Genomic DNA, 21,551 nt, shown 5'->3' with positions numbered 1-21,551 from the left:
TAGCCTCAGCAATCAGACAACAAAAAGAAATAAAAGGCATATGAACTGGCAAAGAAGAAGTCAAACTCTCACTCTGAAGATGATATGATCCCTTATGTGGAAAACCTAAAAGACTCCACTCCAAAACTGCTAGAACTCATACAGGAATTCAGTAAAATATCAGGATAGAAAATCAATGGACAGAAATCAGTTGCAAGTCTATATACCAACTACAAAGCAGAAGAAAGAGAAATGAAGGAGTCAATCCCATTTACAATTGCATCCAAAACCATAAGATACCTAAGAATAAATCTAACCAAAGAGGCAAAGAATCTGTACTCAGAAAACTACAGAGTATTCATGAAAGAAATTGAGGAAGACACAAAGAAATGGAAAAATGTTCCGTGCTCATGAATTGGAAAAACAAATATTTTGAAAATGTCTATGCTACCTTGAGAAACCTAGATATTTAATGCAATCCCTATCAAAATACCATCAACTTTTTTCAAAGAAATGGAAGAAATAATCCTAAAATTTACATGGAATCAGAAAAGACCCCGAATAGCCAGAAGAATGTTGAAAAAGAAAACCAAAGCTGGTGACATGATAATTCCAGACTTCAAGCTCTACTACAAAGCTATAATCATCAAGACAGTATGGTACTGGCACAAAAACAGGCACAGAGATCAATGGAACACAATAGAGAACCCAGAAATGGACGCTCAACTCTATGATCAACTAATCTTCAACAAAGCAGGAAAGAATACTCAAAGGAAAAAAGACAGTCTATTCAACAAATGGTGTTGGGAAAATTGGACAGTCACATGCAGAAGAATGAAATGGGACCATTTCCTTACACCACACACAAAAATAGACTCTACATGGATGAAAGACCTCAGTGTGAGACAGGAATCCATTAAAATCTTGGAGGAGAACACAGGCAGCAACCTTTTTGACCTCAGCTACAGCAACTTCTTCCTAGAAACATCGCCAAAGGCAAGGGAAGCAGGGGCAAAAATGAACTATTGGTACTTCATCAAGATCAAAAGCTTTTGTACAGCAAAGGAAACACTGAACAAAACCAAAAGACAACCAACTGAATGGGAGGAGATATTTGCAAATGACATATCAGATAAATGGCTAGTATCAAAAATCTATAAAGAACTTATCAAACTCAACACCCTAAGAACAAATAATCCAATCAAGAAATGGACAGAAGACATGAACAGACATTTCTGCAAAGAAGACATCCAGATGGCCAACAGACACATGAAAAAGTGTTCAACATCACTTGGCATCAGGGAAATACAAATCGATACCACCTCACACCAGTCAGAATAGCTAAAATTAGTCAGAAAATGATAGGTGTTAGCAAGGTTGCAGAGAAAGGGGAACCTTCCTACACTGTTGGTCGGAATGCAAGCTGGTGCAGCCACTCTGGAAAACAGTATGGAGGTTCCTCAAAAAGTTGAAAACAGAGCTACCTTACAATCCAGCAAGTGCACTACTGGGTATTTGCCCTAAAGATACAATTGCAGTGATCTGAAGGGGTGTGTGCACCCAAATGTTTATAACAGCAATGTCCACAATAGCCAAACTATGGAAAGAACCTAGATGCCCATCAACAGATAAATGGATAAAGAAGATGTGATATATACATATACAACGGAATACTATGAAGCCATAAAAAAAAATCCCGAAATCTTGCCATTTGCAATGGCGTGGATGGAACTAGAGGGTATTATGCTAAGTGAAACAAGTCAATCAGAGAAAGACAATTATCATATGATCTCACTGATATGAGGAATTTGAGAGGCAGGGCGGGGGTGGGCGGGGGTGGGGGTCGTGGGGGAGAGGGAGGGAAAAATGAAATAAGATGGGACTGGGGAGGGAAACAAACCATAAGACACTCTTAATCTCAGGAAACAAACTGAGGTTTGCTGCAGGGGTTGAGGGTAGGGATAGGATGGCCTGGTTATGGACACTGGGGAGCATATGTGCTATGGTGAGTGCTGTGAATTGTGTAAGACTGATGATTCACAGACCTGTACCCTAAAGCAAATAATACATTATATTTTAATAAAATAAAATATATAAGATGACCCCATAATTGTTTTTAAAAACTCTCCTAGCTCATGCAATGTGAAGAAGTAAGCTGACACTGTCAACCTTGACTCCATTTTTCTTTCCCACCACCAACAGAAATTTGGTGGACTATTGGCTTTACATGTCCATACCTACCTCCTAACTCAGCTTTTTCTATACTTGGCCACCCCTAGCTCCCAGGAGTCTATCCCAACACAGCAAGCAGAGGGATCCTGTGAAAATATAAGTGAGATCTGGCCCCCAGATTGCCTAGAATTCTCCAATGGTTTGCCACGTCATTCATAATAAAAGCCAGTATTCACAGTGGTACATGAGGCTTATAGACATGACTTTTCTGGCTTCCTCTCAAGGCTCCGATCACCTCTCCTGCTATTAATGCCTATATTCACTGAATTTCAGACTCAGACATGCTAGGCACACTCCTGCCTTGGAGAGTCTTGGCAGTGGCTCTTCCTTCTACTCTATTCATCCACCTGGCTCCCTCCCTTTCCACCTTCAGGTCTGTAGATCAAAGGGCAAGGGCACATACCAACATGAATCCCCTGGACTAGGCTGGAAGTCGGGCTGTGAAGGATCAGCAGGAACAGAGTCCCCTTCTCCGAGTACCCAGTCAAGAGGCATCTTGAGTAGAGGCCTAGAAGAACACACCACTGGAATTGGGCTACTGGGCACATTTTTATAGGGAAAAGGTGAGAATAGCCTTGCATGAGAGAAATGAAAATATTAGATTCAGGTTCTAGCTTTCCCAGCACTTGGACCTCCTGGAGGATCCTGGTCCCATGAGAAGTTGAGTCCTGGCACAGGATTCGAGAGAGAAGGAGCCCTGGGGCATAACCAGACAGTGCTGCTTTTTACCTCACTAGATGCTGAGTTTTTTAAACTCTTTATTTTGAAATAAGTAAAAGTTAAGAAGCAAGTAAAGAGTCAGAAGTACCATTCATTCTGCTTCCCCAGTGGTGACATCTTATATAACCGTAGTACATCACCAAACCAGGAAAATGACCAGTTGACAAGACTACAGACCCTACTCGGTTCCCACAGGTGTCTAAGTCCACATTCACATATCTATGTGTGTGAGTATAGCTGGATGCTGTTTTATCCCATGTGTATAAAGATTTGGGTAACAACCACCCAAAATCAAGACACAATCTAACTTCTTCCTGCTGTCTCTTGGTACCCATGCCCACCACAGCCCATTCCCCATCCCTGTCCCCTACAAATAACTGTTCTCCAGATTCATAATGTTGTCATTCTGAGAACGTTATATAAAGGAAATCAAACAGTATGTAACATTTTGGCATTGGCTCTCTTCACTCTGCATCATTTTCTGGAGATTTATCAAAATGGTTGTGTAAATCTAGAGTTTGTCCAATTTTTTAAAAAGATTTTATTTATTTATTTGACAGAGAAACAGCAAGAGAGAGAACACAAGCAGAGGGAGTGGAAGAGGAAGAAGCAGGCTTCCTGCCAAGCAGGGAGCCCAATATGGGGCTGGATCCCAGGCCCCTGGGATTATGACCTGAGTCGAAGGCAGACGCCCAACAACTGAGTCACCCAGGCACCCCTGGAGCTTGTCCCATTTTTATTGCTGAGACATACTCTGTGGGATGGAGTTCCCACAGCCTTTGTGTGTGTGTGGGGGGGGGGGTTCCCCCACAGTTTTATCACTCACCCAAATGAAGGGCATCTAGATTGTTTCCAGTTTGGGGCTACGATGAATGAAGCTGTATCCACATTCACTTACAGGTGTGTGTGTGTGAATGCATGTCTTCACTTCTCTAAGACAAATGCCCAGGAGAGCCACTGCTGGCTTATGTTTCCATGTTGAGTTTTTTAAGGAACCACCAAACTTTTCCAGAGCAGCTGCACCATTTTACATTCAATCACCTCCAAAAGTTTTCTTGTGGCCTTTTTCAATCTCTCTCTCATCTCCCTCCCTGTCCCTTTCCCCCTCTGTCCCATATATTAAGTTGCATTTCCTAGAGTTTTATATAGCAAAATCATACAGTATGTATACTTTTTTGGTCTGGCTTCTTTTACTCAGCATCATTACTCTGAGATCTGTCCAAGTTGTAGCATGTACCAAGAGCTCATTTCAGGGCACCTGGATGGCTCAATCAGTTAAGCATCTGCTCAGGGTTCTGGGATCAAGTCCCACATCATGCTCCCTGGTGAGCAGGGGGCCTGCTTCTTTCCCTGCCTGCTGCTCCCCCTGCCTGTTCTGTCTGTCTCTTTCTGAAAAATAAATAAATAAAATCTTTTTTAAAAAAAAATAAGAGTTCACTTCCTTCTCTTGTTAAGCAGTAGTCTATATTTGGAGAGAATACAGTTTGTTTACACATTTCTCGATTGATGGACATTTGCTTTGTTTCCAGTTTTTTGGCTATTCCCCATAAAGCTGTTATAAACATGCGAAAAAAAAAAAAGTGATTCCATTTCTCTACATTCTCACCAGCATTTGGTGCTGCCAAAATTTTCTATTTTAGCCATTCTGATAAGTGCCTATTAATATCTCACTGTGGTTCTAATTTGCATTTCACTAATGGTTAGTGACACTGTGCATCTTTTCAAGTGCTCATCTGTCACCTGTATCTCCAGTTTAGTGAAACATCCATTCATGTCCCTTGCCCATTTTATTTATTTTAGAGATAGAGTGCATGTGGGGTTGGGGAGCAGGAGAGGGAGAGAAAGAGACTCTTATGCAGGCTCCACGCCTAGCACAGAGCCCAGCATGGGCTCAGTCTCACAACTCTGAGATCATAACCTGAGCCAAAATGAAGAGTCAGATGCTAAACCAGCTGAGCACCCAGACACCCTGTTACCCACTTTGTAATTGATTTTTTTTTAAGATTTTTTAATTTATTTATTTGACAGACAGATCACAAGTAGGCAGAGAGGCAGGCAAAGAGAGAGAGAGGAGGAAGCAGGCTCTCCACAGAGTAGAGAGCCCAATGTGGGGCTCGATCCCAGGACCCTGGGATTATGACCTGAGCCGAAGGCAGAGGCTTTAACCCACTGAGCCACCCAGGTGCCCCTGTAATTGATTTTTTACTATTGAATTTCGAGAGCCCTTTATATATTTTAAGTGTAAGGCCTTTGTCAGATACGTGGTTTGCAAATATTTTCTCCCCATCTATAGTTTGTTTTCAGTTCCTATTAACAGAGTCTTTTCAGAACAAAAGGTGTTTTTTTTTTTTTAGTTTTGAAATCCAATTTAGTGATTTTTTATTTTATGGATTGTACGTTAGCTGTGTCTGTGTCTAAGAATCCTTCACCTTGTCCTATGCTGCAAAGAGTTTCGATATTTTATTTCAAAAGTTGTAGGGGTGGGGGGTGGGAGGTTGGGGTACTAGGTGGTGGGTATTATAAAGGGCACGAATTGCATGGAGCACTGGGTGTGGTGAAAAATAATGAATACTGTTATGCTGAAAAAAAAAAAAAATTGGGTTTCCTTGAAAAAAAAAAAAAAAAAAGTTGTATAGCTTTACATTTACATTTACATTTAAAATCCATGATCCAGGGATGCCAGAGTGGCTCAGTTAGTTTGGCGGCTGCCTTCTGCTCGGGTCATGATTCCAGGATCCTGGGATCGAGTCCCATGTTGGGATCCCTGCTCAGCAGAGACCCAGGATCCTGGGATCGAGTCCCACGTTGGGATCCCTGCTCAGCAGAGACCCTGCTTCTCCCTCTCCCTCTGCCTGCCACTCTGCCTACTTGTTCTCTCTCTCTCTCTGTTGAATAAATAAATAAAATGTTTTTTAAAAAATCCATGATCCATTTGAATTAATTATAGCACAGTGGGTAAGGCAAGTTTCACTCTGTGTCTTTGCACAAAGGAACTCTCTAGAATAAGGATCAAAGGAGGGCCCAGGAGAATAGCTGTGTGCAAGGCACAGAGGATGAAGAGGCCAGACTGGAACCATGTGACAGAAGAGCTAGCCATACTGAACACTGCCACCACCATGCCTGCTGCAGCAGCAGCTGACCGTCACCAAAACCAGGGAGTCCAGCAAGAAAGAAAGGGACTCAAAATCCAGGAAATGGGAAATCCAACTCAAGACATTCCTAGGAGAAGGCTGTGCAGCAGGCCAGAGAGAGAGAGATCAGTCCATCTGGAAGGAGAAGGAGGAGTCCAGGAGCCATATTTGGGGGGAAACCAAAAGGGAACAAATATATATTGATTTGATTGGACTTGTAGAAAAGAGTACCAAGGGACGCCTGGGTGGCTCAGTTGCCACCAACAGCTGCCTTCGGCTCAGGTCATGATCCCAGTGTCCTGGGATCGAGTCCCACATCGGGCTCCTTGCTGAGCAGGGAGCCTGCTTCTCCCTCTGCCTCTGCCTGCCATTCTGTCTGCCTGTGCTCGCTCTCTCCCCATCTCTCTCTCTGATAAATAAATAAAATCTTAAAAAAAAAAAAAAAAGAAAAGAAAAGCGTACCAAGAAGCCATTGGAAGACGTAAGAAAGAACTAGAAAGAGGACCAAAAGAAAGGGGGGAAGAGGGCCCTTATTAGCCTCAGGGAAAGACAAAAGAAAGCAGATACAGTGATCTGCACCCTATAATGCTTAGTCTGAACAATATTTATACAGGCACAATAGTATAAACATGGAACGGTCAGCTGAACAAAGACTGTAAAATGACTCTGGTGGGAAAATAGGAGAGGGAAGCAGAAGGCCCAGGATAAGAGAACCAAGTCCTCAAATACCATCATAGGAAATTAATAGAGAACGTCTAATATAGCTAAGTCAAAAGAGAGCACAATACGCATATTACTTAGAAATGCAGAGATATGTTAATGCCAGGAATGAAAAGCCAAAGTTGTTGAAAGTGGTTGCAGAAGGGACCACAGGAAGGAATGAGATAAGAAGCTCTAATAATTGGCTATAAGCCTTCAATAACATTGGGCTTTTAACCTACCTGTGCATATATTACTTTAATAACATAAAAGCTAGGGGTCCCTGGCTGGCTCAGTTGGTTAAGTAACAGCCTTCAGCCCAGGTCACGATCCCAGGGTCCTGGGATTGAGGCTGGGGTCTGGCTCCCCCTCAGCAGAGAGCCTGCTTCTCCCTCTGCCTGCCACTCCCCCTGCTTGTGGGCTCTCTCTCTTGCTATTGGGCACTCTCTCTCTCTATCTCTCTGTCAAATAAATGAAATCTTGGGATGCCTGGGTGGCTCTGTTGGTTAAGCGGCTGCCTTCGGCTCAGGTCATGATCCCAGCATCCTGGGATCGAGCCCCACATCGGGCTCCTTGCTTGGCAGGGAGCTTGCTTCTCCCTCTGCCTCTGCCTGCCATTCTGTCTACCTGTGCTTGCTCTTGCTTCTCTCTCTATGACAAATAAATAAAATAAAATCTTTTTTAAAAAATAAATAAAATAAATGAAATCTTTAAAAAAAAATAAATAAAATAAAATGAAAGCTAATTTTTAAAAACGAGAAGTAGTGCCATGTGGTCTAACAGAAGAGAACACGATGCTCTCATTCTTTCCCTCCTCCGGGCACGATTCGCTGATGCAGGTTGTACATCAAGATTCCAGGAACTAATGGAGCAGCACATGTGAAACTTATTCCTTGGCTTGTGCCCTAGCCACAGTCTGCTAGTGACCTTCCTTCTAAGGATTTTGTCTTATGATTTGTTAATCCTTTTCTGGTAACACTGCTTCCAAGCTTAACTGAGCACACTTCCTCCTGTAACTGTAGGTAATGCAATTTCAGTATAGACAGGATAAAGAGCATTCTTGAAACACATGCAGAAAACTTCTGCCTGATTTGATTTCATCATTAAGTGTGTTCCTGAAAAAAGTTAGATTCATTGCAAATAGTTGTGTATTAAATACTCTCCAGTAAATGTTAACATCATATACTGGGCGGTGGGGGGGCGGGGGGGATTTGACCCCAACCAACAACGACGACAGTGCTCTCCTAAGACTCTCATTATTTTCAAAAAGCCCTTGGAAGTGTTTGATTTATACAGTTTGTTCACATAATTTTCCCACACAGCCAATGAAAGAAATTAGTCAAGGAGAAACTAACATTTGCTGAGTGCCTATTATGTGTTAGGCACTGTGCTAGGGAATTTAATAAATGTATTGTCTACTTTAATCTTGGCAACTACCTAGAGAAGTAGATAGTATTATCCCCACTTTACATTTAAGGAAACCAGAGCCTAAAGATATTAAGTAATTTTCCCAAAGCCACATAGCTAGTAAATCAAACCGACGATCAAGTCTTTTCACAAGAAATGTATGTAATTACAATTCCCAGCGTTAATTTGAGCTTTGAGTGCTCTGATTCCATAGGGCTTTAATATTTAAACAGCCACATATGATTTAACATTGTTCCAAGTGGGAAACAGAAAACAGGGACCTCATCAGAATTTTTTAAAGTATGACGATCTCTTTTGATGTAATAGTCTGAAACCAACAAATGTTTACTGATCTAATGATTAATTAAAAGGCAATATGAGATTCAAACAGCTATATGAGCAGAAAGCTGTATTAGGGGAAGAGTAACTAAAACCAGATCAAAATGACCTCCCCCCCTAAAGTCTCATGACTTTGGGTAAATTGCGTCAACTTTCTACAATAAACTGTTGGGCTTAGAGTAGCTATCTCTCAGGGTTCTTCTGCCATTAAAAAAAAAGTGAAAAGAATACTATGCATTTTTGAATAAGCACACAATAAAGTGAAAAGTCCACCGTCAGAATTTTAAACTTACCATTGTTATAAAAGGTTCAGGGCTGCAGTTCAAGCAATTTCTCCCCCCATGTAAACGAAATTACATCAAATGGGTAAATCTAAACATTCACTATGAATGTAGAGTGTGAGATTTACCTGTGTTAGCATTGAGCAGAGTCGAGTCCCAAAACTTCGGTGACCTCCCCTGACAGCCTGACTGATAAAAGTAGGTATTTCTTACAGATTTCTAACAGTGTAAGTTTGACACTGGCCTCGATGCAGATGGGGAAGCCAAAAGATTCCCTTCCTGCCTCATGTTACCCTTCCATCAGATACCCACCTTCTGCCGGTAGGCATGTGATGCACTGAGCTGACACACAAACCACAAAAGAAAAAATATAACCTGGTAAATGGAGCATAACCCAACCAACCCCTTGAAAAGAGAAATTAACAACAGCCGATAGTAGTTTACCCCAGCCATGACCTGGAACCAGGTGACCAGCCGGAGAACATTACCTTGGATGGTAACACATGATTTCTATTTACACTGATGATTTTCTAACAAACAATAAAGTTGAATTGCCTTTGTTTCCTGAGTCAGGATGTGCCGGGGAGTCTTGCTTGTGTCACAATGTCATGTCCTCCAGATCATTCATTTCTTCCCTAAATACAAGATTTAATAAAATCTCAGTAGCCATCCTCTGGTATTACATTATTCTGCCCCATCCCTGTCCCACCACCTCACGCATCTCCTTCAAAGCATTGCAACGTGATAGTATTTTTCCAATTTTGTAACCAGAACAGCAAACATCTATCAGATAATTTGGTCCACTTACACTACTCACATCTCAGAATTAAAATCAGGCTATAATGGTATGCAATAACAGACTGAAATTTTGTTACATTGCCATTGTCATTACATTTATTTTTATAAGTCAGTCATATCATAACCTATGAAGCATTTATATTAATGCATTTGATGGTCACTCATTCAACACTACTAAGAATGGTTACTGCACGGCAGCCTGTCACATCCTGAAGATTGATTAATGACATGTCTTAGCGTTCAAGGAGAAACACACAACCCAGGGATTAGTGAGGTTCCTGGACTCTCAAGCCAGTTTCTCCAAGGTCAAATGCTGGCTCTGATACCTACCAGCAGGGTGACCCCGAGCAAGTAACGGAAGTTCTTAGTGTCTCAGTTACCTTTTCTAGAATAATAACGAATAATAACGGTGCCTATTTCACATGAACTTTTAGGATTAAAATAGTTAATATTTATAAAACAGAACTATACCTCATACACAGGAAGTAAGCTGATCATCATATAAATGGTCATTAAATAAAATGGGATTCATTCTCTAGTGAGGGAGTCAGACAATAAATAAATAAGAAAATTGTATCTAATCGTGCGGGACAAACACCAAGCAAACAATTTATAATATATTTCAAACACACCCATTCCTGTCAGTGGCAGGCTGTTATCTGGATGAGCTCCCCTGCTGAAAACAATCGGGCACCAAATCAGCTTCAGGTTTTGATAGCCTCCTGGCAAAAGAGGGACGGAATCAAAAGCATAGGGCTCACCCAAAGAAGAGCGATCTCCTGTTTTTTACCCGAAGGGCCACAACCTCAGGGTTTAAACAACTTAGAAGTAAGCTGTACCCACGTTTCCTGTCCTCCACAGGTCTGCATGGATAATTAAGTTGCTTTAGAACAGAAAAGATCTGTTAGGGGGTTGGGGAATAATGGGTGGATTTGTCCCCAGAGGGTATGACCAAGGGTAAGTGCATACATAGATCTCTTGCTTTCCTTGCCCCAAACTCCTCAAACCATGAACTTAGTATAAAATGGTCCTGTCCACTAGTGCCCCTAAAATCTGGAAAATCCTTTCTAAGAAATTTTTTTTAAAGATTTTATTTATTTGACAGAGAGAGATGACAAGCAGGCAGAGAGAGAGAGAGAGGAGGAAGCAGACTCCCTGCTGAGCAGAGAGCCCAATGTGGGACTCGATCCCAGGACCCTGAGATCATGACCTGAGCCAAAGGTATCGGCTTAACCCACTGAGCCACTCAGGCGCCCTGGAAAATCCTTTCTAGAGTAAGTTTTGTTTGCTTTAGGCCTTCACTCTCCATACAAACAGTTTTTTAAGGAAAATGAGGAGCATACAATAGTATCCAAGAATACAGAGAAACAAGATTATGAAGTAGGAGGAAGAGTGGGACGTTAGGAAGAGTCAGCTGGCGTTGCTTGAATTTCAGAGAGGGGCCAGGTACCAATTAGCCTTGCTTTGGGTCAAGTATAAAACCAAAGTGATTTTGACTCACAACCTGTGTTCTTCTATATCCGCCTCCATGTTAACCTGACAGGGTACAGGACGGAAGGCTATAACAAGTGGATCCCAGCTTCAGGCAGATGTAATGCCCACTCTCTGAAGTTTATAAACTAAATCCACCAACGCCGATGTGAAAACACAGAAAGGGAATATCAAATTACCAGGACACTGGTAACTAGAAAGGAACAGGCCATGGGAGATGAGCATCTAATTTTCTTTTCTTTTTTTAAAAAATTTTTTAGATACTCAGAAGACTTAACTTTATTTTTTTCACTTAAATTCAATTAGCCAACATATAGTACGTCATTAGTTTCAGGTGTAGTGTTTAATAATTTATCAGTTGCATATAACACCCGGTGCTCATCACGTCACCTGCCCTCCTTGATGCCCATCACCAATTACCCCATCCCCCTACCCACCTCCCCTCCAGCAAACCTCCACTTGTTTCCTATAGTCTCTCAAGGTTTGTCTCCCTCTCTGATTTCTTCCCATTCAGTTTTCCCTTCCTTCCCCTGTGACCCTCTCCACTGTTTCTTATATTCCACTAATGAGTGAAACCATATGATAATTGTCTTTATTTCATTCAGCATCATACCCTCCAGCTCCACCCATGTTGATGTAAATGATAAGCATTCGTCCTTTCTGATGGCTGGGTAATATTCCATTGTTTGTATATATATATCACATCTCCTTTATCCATTCATCTGTCGATGAACATCTGGGCTCTTTCCAGTTTGGCTATTGTGTGCATTGCTGCTATAAACATTGGGGTGCACGTGTGCCTTCAGATCACTACAGCTGGGGTAGCAATCCTCACATCAGGCAAATTAGATTTTAAACTAAAGACTGTAGTAAGGGATGAAGAGGGATACGGAATCATACTTAAAGGGTCTATCCAAGAAGAAGATCTAACAATTATAAATATTTATGCTCCTAACTTGGAAGCAACCAATTAATAACAAAATTAAAGAAATACATTGGTAATAATAGTAGGGGATTTCAACACCCACAGCAATGGACCAATCATCTAAGCAGATGATCAACAAGGAAACAAGGTCTTTGAATGACACACTGGACCAGATGGACCTAACAATTATACAGAGAGCATTCCATCCTAAAGCAACAGAATACACATTCTTCCCTCGAGCATATGGCACATTCTCCAGAATAGATCACATACTGGGTCACAAATCAGGTCTCAACTGGTACCAAAAGACTTGGATTATTCCCTGCATATTTTCAGACCACAATGCTTTGAAACTTGAACTCAATCACAAGAGGAAATTTGGAAAGAAAGCAAACACTTGGAGGTTAAAGAGAATCCTATTAAAGAATTAATGGGTCAACCAGGAAATTAAAGAAGAATTAAAAAAAAATTATGGAAACAAACAAAAAATGAAAACATAACTGTTCGAAACCTTTGGGATACAGCAAAGGTGGTCCTAAGAGAGAAGTACATAGTAATACAAGCCTTTCTCAAAAAATTAGGTAAAGTCTCAAAAACACAAGCTAATCTTACACACCTAAAGGAGCTAGAGAAAGAAGAGCCTCTAATTTTTAAAGAATGGAAGCATCCATAAAAGAAAGGAATGAAGGGGGGCCATCTGGGGTCTCAGTCTGCTCAGCGTCCAGCGCTTGATTTCGCCTCAGGTCATGATTTCAGGGTGGTGAGAGGGAGCCCCACAGAGGCAGATAGGCTTTGCACTCAGCAGGAAGTCTGCTTGAGATTCTCCTCTCTCTCCTGCTCTGCCCCTCCCCCAATCCTCTCTCGCACTCTCTCTCTCAAATAAATAAATCCTCGAAAAAATAAAGAAATGAAGAAAGGGAGGAAAGGGAAAAGATTAAAAGAGGAAATGCAAATATAGGGGCAAAAAGAATAGACCTTAGCCACGGTTAGCTCTGGGTGAAATGAATGTAAATGACTTTTATTTTCTGCATTTTGATCAGCTGTATTTCTTAAATTTTCTCATTGTAGGTTTTCCATTACTCAGGTCCCACTATAAATGCTTTAAGGGAAAATAATCAATTTCCCAGACTCCAAGGCAATGCCAGGTCTGCTATGATTACAAAGGCCAGGTTTAACCTTGAAAGTTCTTATTTTAATTTCTAGTATGCAAATATTGCCCTCTAGGAATTCATTCTCTTTCACCTTTGAATATTATCATTTACTGCACTTAAAGGTGCACCTGAGAAAGAAGCAATTTAATTAGAAAGAGAGAAGGAAGGAAATGTCCTTACTCAAGCCATCAACACATTTTGAAAAAAAAATGACAAGATAAAATATTAAGAAAAGCATTGACCAATTTAAGCATATTTAAATTCTATAAAATTAAAAGTCACCCACTAGTCACTGGATAGATAAATCAACCTTTCAATCAAAGTGACTTATTTTACAGATGCATTCTCTGTCTCTATAAATATTCACATCATTTAAACATTCCACTAAATCCTCCTTCTATAAAGAACTATCCAGGTTGGTCAGAAAAAAAAAATGTGACAATACTCTCTTTTTTACCTTCAAACAACATAATTTTTTTTTTTCTCTGATAGACTGTATCAAGGAGAACACTTTTTGGCTGCTAGTAACAGGAAACTGTATTTAAATTTGTGTCTAAATCATAAGAATGTATACTACCTCACTCAACCAGTTGTCTGGAGGTAGACGGTTCCAAGGTTCTTTCAGGGGCTTCTCAATATCATCAAGACCTGGACACTTTCCATACTCCCATGCCATCCTCCTTAGCATGCTATTTTTTATTCCCATGCTTATTGCCTCACTGTTGCAAAATGGCTGCTGAAACACCAGACATCACACCCTCATGCTATGTTTAAATGTAAGAATCAAGGGTATAGCAAAAGATAGTCTTCTCTCAGAAGGCTCTGTCCTTTATCCAGGGAAGAAACAATTCCAGAAGTCTTCCATATGGCCCCAGAACTGAATCTATGGCTATGCCTAATTACAAGGGAAGCTGTGGAAGTATCTCCTTTTTAAGCCTTCCTCCTTGATCCAATGGCTTCATCTGTGATGGGATGGCACTAGAATGGATTGTCCTGTCCTCCCCTCCCAGGGGGTGGCCTGCATCTGTTCCAGTCCTCATGCTCTGAAAGTTTACTCTCTAAAACTAATCACAATAAATGTGTGAAGTTGCCTCACTTTCAAATATGCACTGCTGTGCCTATCACTTAAAAATCCAAGAATGTTAAATTAAGAATTAATGATATAAAGTATTCCTATTTTATCCTAGTTCAGGCATTGAAATGCTCTATAAAAATTTCTTTCCACTAATTCTAAGTTGTAAGTTATTTGAGGTAGTCATCATGCCTTTCCCTATTTTTATGCTTTAAAAAGTCCTCAGAACAAAGATGCTCAGATGTCAGTTGCTCTGTACACACTCCTTTAGAGGAGTTACTCAGGACCTGAAGGAACATGAAAATAGGGCTTTGAAAAGGAAGAACAGGGAGCCTGGGTGGCTCAGTGGGTTAAAGCCTCTGCCTCTGGCTCAGGTCATGATCCCAGGGTCCTGAGATCGAGCCCCAGATCAGGCTCTCTGCTCAGCGGCGAGCCTGCTTCCTCCTCTCTCTCCCTGCCAGCCTCTCTGCCTACTTGTGGTCTCTCTCTGTCAAATAAATAAATAAAATCTTAAAAAAAAAAAAAAAAAAAAGGAAGGAAGAACATTCTGGAAGATAAAGCAGGTAGTACCTCTGCTTTCATTAGTGGAAAGACCTATGCCAATGTCTTTCTGCCCAAACAATAAAAAGTACACAGACGTTCCCAGGAGCAAAATGCCCCCTGAACCCTTGCAGAAATCCACTGGCTCACTTCCCCTAGCGGCTCAGGGCTGGATCTGTACTCCCCAGGTGGAGTGTCTGTCCACTGGACTTCCAGACCTGAGGGAAGGAAATTCACATCCTCACTTGGTCGTTGTAAGAGCCCAAGATTGACAGGGTGCGATCTCGGGCGCTAGTGAAGACCGTGGGAGCTGGATCAGACCTCCTTCAAAGCCGGCTCTGGTACCAGCCGTGCGACTCTCAACAACCATTTTGCTTTCAGCTCTAGGGTCTCCTCGCCTGTCAAGTGAGGAAAATAATAGCACCTGCGTCCTAGGGCTCCTGTGAGAACCAAACGAGTCAGCCCCCCCAGAAAACGCTGGAAACATCGCCTTGTTAACAGCTTGTTAACACCGAGAACTTGTTAACATTACGGCTTTCAACCAAGAGTGCCTGCAACTCGGCAACATGTTGCCTGGGTATGAAACAGCTCCTGGGAATTACAAGCCGGAATCCTGGGAGCTGAGTGGCCATGGCTAGGGACCGGAGAGGAAGGGGGGGGGGGGGAAGAACTCAGGGCAGGGGCAGAGGGACAGCTGGGGGTGACATTTACATTTACGCAACGGAACCCACCTACGTACACCGGCGATCTCTCGGTCTACGATCTCTTCTAGCATTTCTTCTTTGAGAAGGAGCCCGGCCGGCGAGCGGCGCCGCGCGGCGTTTCTCCAATCAGACACCCCAGGCGGGCGTCACGTACGCGACCCGATCCAATCTCGTCTCCTGGAGGGCGGGAACGCCAAGTTCCTACCTGCACCTGTGGCAGCTGTGGCCGCCTCCTCGGTTGTTTGTTGTTGGGTTTTTTTTTTTTTTTCTTTTTCCCCTCTGACCCCGGAGTTCTGGTTTCTCGAATCACTTGGCGAATAACCAGCAGGTGGACAGATAGAGGTCTTTTCCCGTGCAGAGGACCGACGTGTAAGCAGGATCAATGCACCAGAGCGAGCAGCCGATCTCCCCGCGGCTGCCCGGCAGCGTTAGCAGGGAAGAGGGACGCGCGGGAGAATGACAGGCGTACTAACCCGGAGAGCCTGCGTGGGCATTCACCTGGGGCAGTGAGCCTGGCACCTGCTCGCCGGGCCGAACGCGCCGCGGGCCCAGAACTGCCGCCACCACTGCGGCGGGCCGAAGTCGGAGGCGCCGGGGAAGACCAGCAGCAGCAGCAGCAGCAGCAGCAATCGGCTTAGCTGGACTGCAGAGATTTCGGCTGACACACCTTCCAGAAAGAAGCCCGACCTCCCCAAGACTGCGCGGGAGGGACCCTGCGCCGGGCTTCCAAGTTGTCCCAAGAGCACTCCCTCCGTTCTCTTGGAGGTGAGGGCGACTTGGAGTCGTGGGATCCTGGGAAGCTCGAACAGGTGAGCGATTAGGGTGATTCTGCGTCCGCCAAGACAGAGCCCATTCCGGGGTGTCAACCTGGGGTGCTCCCCTCAGCTCCTGGGGAGAAATTGAGAGCCGCAACTCTCCGCGTACATTTCTGTAATTTGCAGTCTTTTCCTTGCGTAATTAGTGCAAAGCGTTTCCGCGCACACAGTTGGTCTTGGAAAAGAGAATGTAGAGTGGAAGACCGAAGACAGCCATCAGGACACCCCACCACCACCACCAATGAATAACTTGGGGGTGCTTCTCCGATCTGTACAATAGAGGGAGCAGGATGTTTGCAAACCCAAGTGCAAACCGTGCCGGGGAGGGGGGGCCAGGAAGGAGTGGGTGCCTTTTTACTGGAAGAACTTTAGGCGGTTTTATCTTCTTTTGTTTTCACGTCGCACCCCGAGTTTGTCCTCGGGGCGTCCTGGGGAGGAGCCGGGGCCCGGGTCTCTGCCTCGGAGGCTGCCGCGCTGCCTCGCGTAGGCGCTCAAACTTCCCCAGCGGTTCCGGGAGCCCAGCCTCCAACAACAAACACCGCTAAACTTTCGCTCCCCGGCGCGCCGGCAAACCCGGGAGCGCCCGGCGCGTGGGATGGGAAGGAGACCTTGGAGAAACCTGGAAATCCTCCGCGGCACCAGCGAATCCCGCGCATTCGTAGAGTTAATGCGTGTAGACCCAGCACAGAAGTGCTCGCCGCATTCTCGCTGCCCACAATAAGCAGCCTTTTCGCTCCGCAGTGCGCTGCTTTTAAAGCTGGGGAGAAGCACAACTGTTTGGAGTTCCCGGTTGCGCACAGCAAGTTTTTCTCTGGAGGGAGGAACTGCGGGAGGAAAATACACACACACACACACACACACACACACACTCACCCCCCCCCCACACACACACACAGCAATTTTTAATTTGTAACTAAAAATCTCAAAAGTGGGGTTGCCTGGTACAAATAGGCTCGGCGCACATTTTAATAAAGAACTAAGAGACGAGGACGTTTGCCGCTTGGCCTCATCTCAACCATCCGCTGGGGGTGGCTTCCAAGAGACGTAAGATTGGTCTCTGGGGAATAAAAGGAAGCGTGGGATGGCGGTTTTCAAGGGAAGTTAAGTCTACATTTGTTTTTTTTTTTTTTTAAAGATTTTATTTTTTTATTTGACAGAGAGAGATCACAAGTAGGCAGAGAGGCAGGCAGAGAGAGAGAGGAGGAAGCAGGCTCCCTGTGGAGCAGAGAGCCTGATGCGGGACTCGATCCCAGGACCCTGAGATCATGACCTGAGCCGAAGGCAGTGGCTTAACCCACTGAGCCACCCAGGCGCCCCTCAAGGGAAGTTAAGTCTAGACATGCTTCTCTGAAAGCGACAAGGCAGAAGTTCTGTCAAAAAAAGAATTTAAGAGAAACACAACACCGTGAGCTTGCCCCCTCGCTCTTATTGGCATGTCAGTTCCCCCTGAAAAACCACATTGAAAAAGATCTTGTGACAGAAGTCTATGGGGAAAAAAGCGTCTGAGGGAAATTTCGGAACTGTTGACGGGTCTGATATTCAGTGCTCACCTAGAGCAGGGATGCGCTCGCTCCCGGGCGCCCTCCTCCCAGGTGCTCATCCAAGAGGAGGCCCCTCTGGGCCAAGTGGGTCACCTTTGGGCATCCCTCTACAGTCAGACAAGGTGACAGGGCAAGGCCAGCTTCCCTCTCGAGCCGGATTCATTCAGAGGCCCGGGAACCTCCCCTGGGGCGCCCCAAGAGCGCAGACCACCGCACCCGCCTGGGAGGCCTGGAATGAGGCGGGGGCGTGCCAAGCTGTCTGGAGACCAGACGGTGGCGCCCTGGAGGCCACCCGTCCGCCTTCACCCTCGAGAGTGCCGCGGGACACTGGGAGGGTGCGCAGCTCCGGGTGCTCGGCTTCGGGATCTCGGACCCCCGCAGGTCGCCTGCGGGGCGGGGCGCGCGGAGGAAGTGCGGCTGGGGGCACGTGACTTAGACAAACCCCGTAACCGAGTTCTGTTTGCTTCCCCCTGCACAGGCCGCTGCCTAGGCTCCCACCCGGGAGACCGCCAGCCCCACCCGGAGAGCGGGCCCTTCCCCACCACCGCACCCCGGGCCCTCGGCCGGGTGGCCATGGCCGACAGCGGCGGCACGGGCAGCTCGGGGCCCTGGTGGAAATCGCTGACCAACAGCAGGAAGAAAAGCAAGGAAGCCGCGATAGGGGCGCAGCCTCCACGCAAGCTGCCCCGGGAGAGCCCGCGCCGCCCGCACCGCCCAGCCCGGACTGGACTAGCAGCTCCCGGGAGAATCAGCACCCCAATCTCCTCGGGGGGCCGGCGACCCCCACAAGCCAGACAAGCTGTGCGGGGAGAAATCGGGCAGCAGCCGCCGCAATTTGAAGATCTCGCGCTCGGGCCGCTTTAAAGAGAAGAGGAAAGTGCGCGCTACTCTGCTCCCGAAGGAGTCAGGTCCCCGGAGGAGGCAGGCTTCCCGGGTGACCCGCAGGAGACACGCAGTAGTCAGAGCGCTTCCGGGACTGTGTGTCTTCCCACCACTCCTCCCTACCCCCAGTTCTAAACCCAGAGTTCTGGCTCACCCTAGTACCTGGTGTCTCATCCTGCCAACTTCAGAGTATTTCAAACAAGGCCTCCCCGATTTTCTTTTCCTGGAAATCGACCGAGTTGTCAATATTTCATGACTCAAGGAGGCACTGAGCATTTCTCTGTGGTAGAGAAGATACCTGCACAGAGGAAGTTGGCATAATTATTTTTTCCCAAAAGTTCTCCAGTGACCTCCACCCCTTGGGCCACCTGGGGAGTGAGAAGGGTACTTCTCTGAGTTCGCAGCCCAACAGCGACTGCACAGCCCTTCAAAGGAGGAAGCCAGGAAGCCCTGCTCTGATTCAGGACTTGCTATTGGAAAGCAAATTAACGCCAGATTAATGCACTTTAGATGTACTTCTTAGATGTACTTCGGTAGACACAGACCTTACACGAAAGAGGGCAGGAAACCTTAGGTAGAAGCATTTTAAGTAAGACAAGATTGCTTTTAATGTGGAACTACAAAACTGTACTGCCTATTTTAGTGTGGACTATTAAAATTGTTACACTGTAAAACTTAAGGTGACTTTTGTATTTTTTCCATTGCAAGACTGAAGTCCATCATACTTAAAAGCAGGCATACATAATTCAGAGTGACAGAGTTAATCATTTGCCACACAGCATAACAGCTACTCTCAGAAAGCTACTGGGAGGAGAACATTTCTGAGAACTAGTAACACCCAGGCTGGAACCAGTTGGCCCCAATACCTCTATGTACTAACTAAATTTGAAGAAGGGAGGGAGCAGTACTGAATAATTACACCTAAATTCTCTTTGTTATTTCAGTACCTCTTCATACAGTAAAGTAATTCACAATGCCAGTAATAATTTGTTTTAGTATCCCTTGTTGGCCTCACTAACAACTGTCTGAAAATTCTTACCTAACAGCCGGATTGAACTCTCAGTTTGCACAAAGTTGGCTTCTTTTCCTACCTCTTTGCTTCAAGAGCTTATTTCTTTAGTCTGACCTATGCATCTATCTGGTTTCAAAGCCTTTAGATGTACTGATCTGAAGATTCTGAACAAAAATCTACCTATTTGCTTTTGTTATGAACTTCAAGGAAAGGAGTAAATGAATACCACTTGCTTTCAGCAAATTACAAGAGAGTTATTGTGGTTGTTAAGGGCCGCTGGGATCACTCCCACAACTCAGTTCACTTATAACCGTCCAGAAATACATAGCAAGGAAATTGTAGTGGTCAGAGAGTGTGTGTGTGTGTGTGTGTGTGTGTGTACACACAGTTTGAGAGAAACAAAAACCTGCCCCTTTCTATATAATACATTCAGGAGCTCCAATCAGGGGTCCAAAGGAAATTGTTCATATGAGGATCATGAAACCTTTCATTAAAAGATATTAAAAGATAAAATATATGAGTTTGTTTTTTCATCATGAAAAGACTTTTTTTTGTTGTGTATTTAGAACTGGGAATGTGAGACCAGAGTCTCATCAGTGTGAGCTTCCTGGAGGAGGAAGACTTTATATTTAGCTTTAAGTGGGCCTCCCATCCCTAGACTCTGATGAAGAAGAGGGAAGAAGAGGGAGAGGACAATGTGCTGGAGAAGTTCATGGTAAGGAGGGGACTGCAGGCTGGCAGATCACCAGGAGGAAAACAAGCAGAAGCTGCCAACTAAGGCTTTGGAACACCTTCATAAGGCATTTTGATTCCACTTTGTAGAAAGTAATCAAAATTAGGGTGGATAACTATCCAGAATACTTTTCCCCTCCCAGGAGGACCAATAGGTTAGGACTGTGCCCATTTATAAGATCAAGCTGCAATTGTGTAATTTTAAAATTTTACACTACCTCTTTCATTCATGGTTTTATTGTTTCAAAAAACATTTTTTTTCTTAAAAATTCTTTTTGATTCACAAAACATTGACATTTCCCCAGGTTCTGTATCTTGTTTGGGATCCAAGTCTATAATTGCTGCAGATAGCCCACAGCAGACATATATATCAGTGGAACTGACTCACATGACATCTCTACCTCACTGTTCTGGAAGAACTGAAAACCATGCTAATGGCAGGTAGGGCAGCGAGTGCAATACACAATCTGCAGTTGAGGTTTGTAATTACAGAGTTTTAAAGCAGTGCTAATTATGCAGTGGGAGGAATGCACTGATTTAATCCCAACTCAGTGAAATCAGAAACCGAGTAGAATTGGTGGGATGAAAAGATCATGGTTAAGATGAGATAATTTGACAAAGTGTCTTGCTGGGATTTATATGCTTTACAGATAATTCATTACATTCTCATACCATGGGTACAGTTTAAAATTTTTTAAACCTCAAGATAATTTATAGTAAATTAAGGGAAAGTGTTGACTTAAATTTGGAGTTAATTAGATTAGAGACTTTTGCTTTCTTTAAACCCCCTTACAAATGAAATTTCACCCAAAAGTTTGGAAACCATTGAATAAATCTTAATACCATGCTTCCAAACGATACGGGGAAAAAGGGGACAAAAATCTAGTTGTGTGTTTGCTAAATGCTTTCATAACCATGATAATTCTATACACAGGGTAGTTTTCACTTCTGTGACTCTCCTTGCTGAACAGTGACTCATATCACAGGTCACCTGAATGTCTCTGTAAGGTCATACGTCCATTGTTCACATTGTTCAGCCCATTGTGATTTGCATTTCAAGAGCAGAGACTCTATTTTATGTCTGCAGTTAGGACATTCTG

At 44.1% G+C, this 21,551-nt stretch overlaps 1 protein-coding gene and 1 long non-coding RNA gene across 5 annotated transcripts in view; one reads left to right on the top strand and one right to left on the bottom strand.

The window, feature by feature from the left end:
- LOC309845206 overlaps positions 1-21,551 on the bottom strand; it is a 95,446-nt gene that overhangs the window by 18,339 nt on the left and 55,556 nt on the right. For 2 of the 4 annotated variants that reach the window (XR_014301100.1, XR_014301101.1), the window contains exons 1-2: positions 15,497-16,277; positions 9,344-9,423 (exon numbers count right to left, since the gene is read on the bottom strand). This is a non-coding gene — a long non-coding RNA (uncharacterized lncRNA). Of the gene's footprint in view, positions 1-2,614; positions 2,720-9,343; positions 9,424-15,496; positions 16,278-21,551 lie in introns of those variants that run through there. The other 2 variants (XR_014301099.1, XR_014301098.1) reach the window with 2 other exon arrangements.
- Positions 17,611-19,381, top strand: PRR15 (proline rich 15). The gene is given in 5 exon segments (XM_082692875.1): positions 17,611-18,206; positions 18,304-18,498; positions 18,501-18,596; positions 18,599-18,727; positions 18,730-19,381. Coding segments are annotated over 5 exon segments (969 nt in total). The 5' UTR covers positions 17,611-17,770; the 3' UTR covers positions 18,843-19,381.

Source organism: Mustela nivalis, assembly GCF_964662115.1.
Source record: "Mustela nivalis genome assembly, chromosome: 12".
NCBI lineage: Eukaryota > Metazoa > Chordata > Mammalia > Carnivora > Mustelidae > Mustela > Mustela nivalis.
Note: the sequence above shows the minus strand (reverse complement) of the source record. Positions and strands in the feature narration are given on the sequence as shown.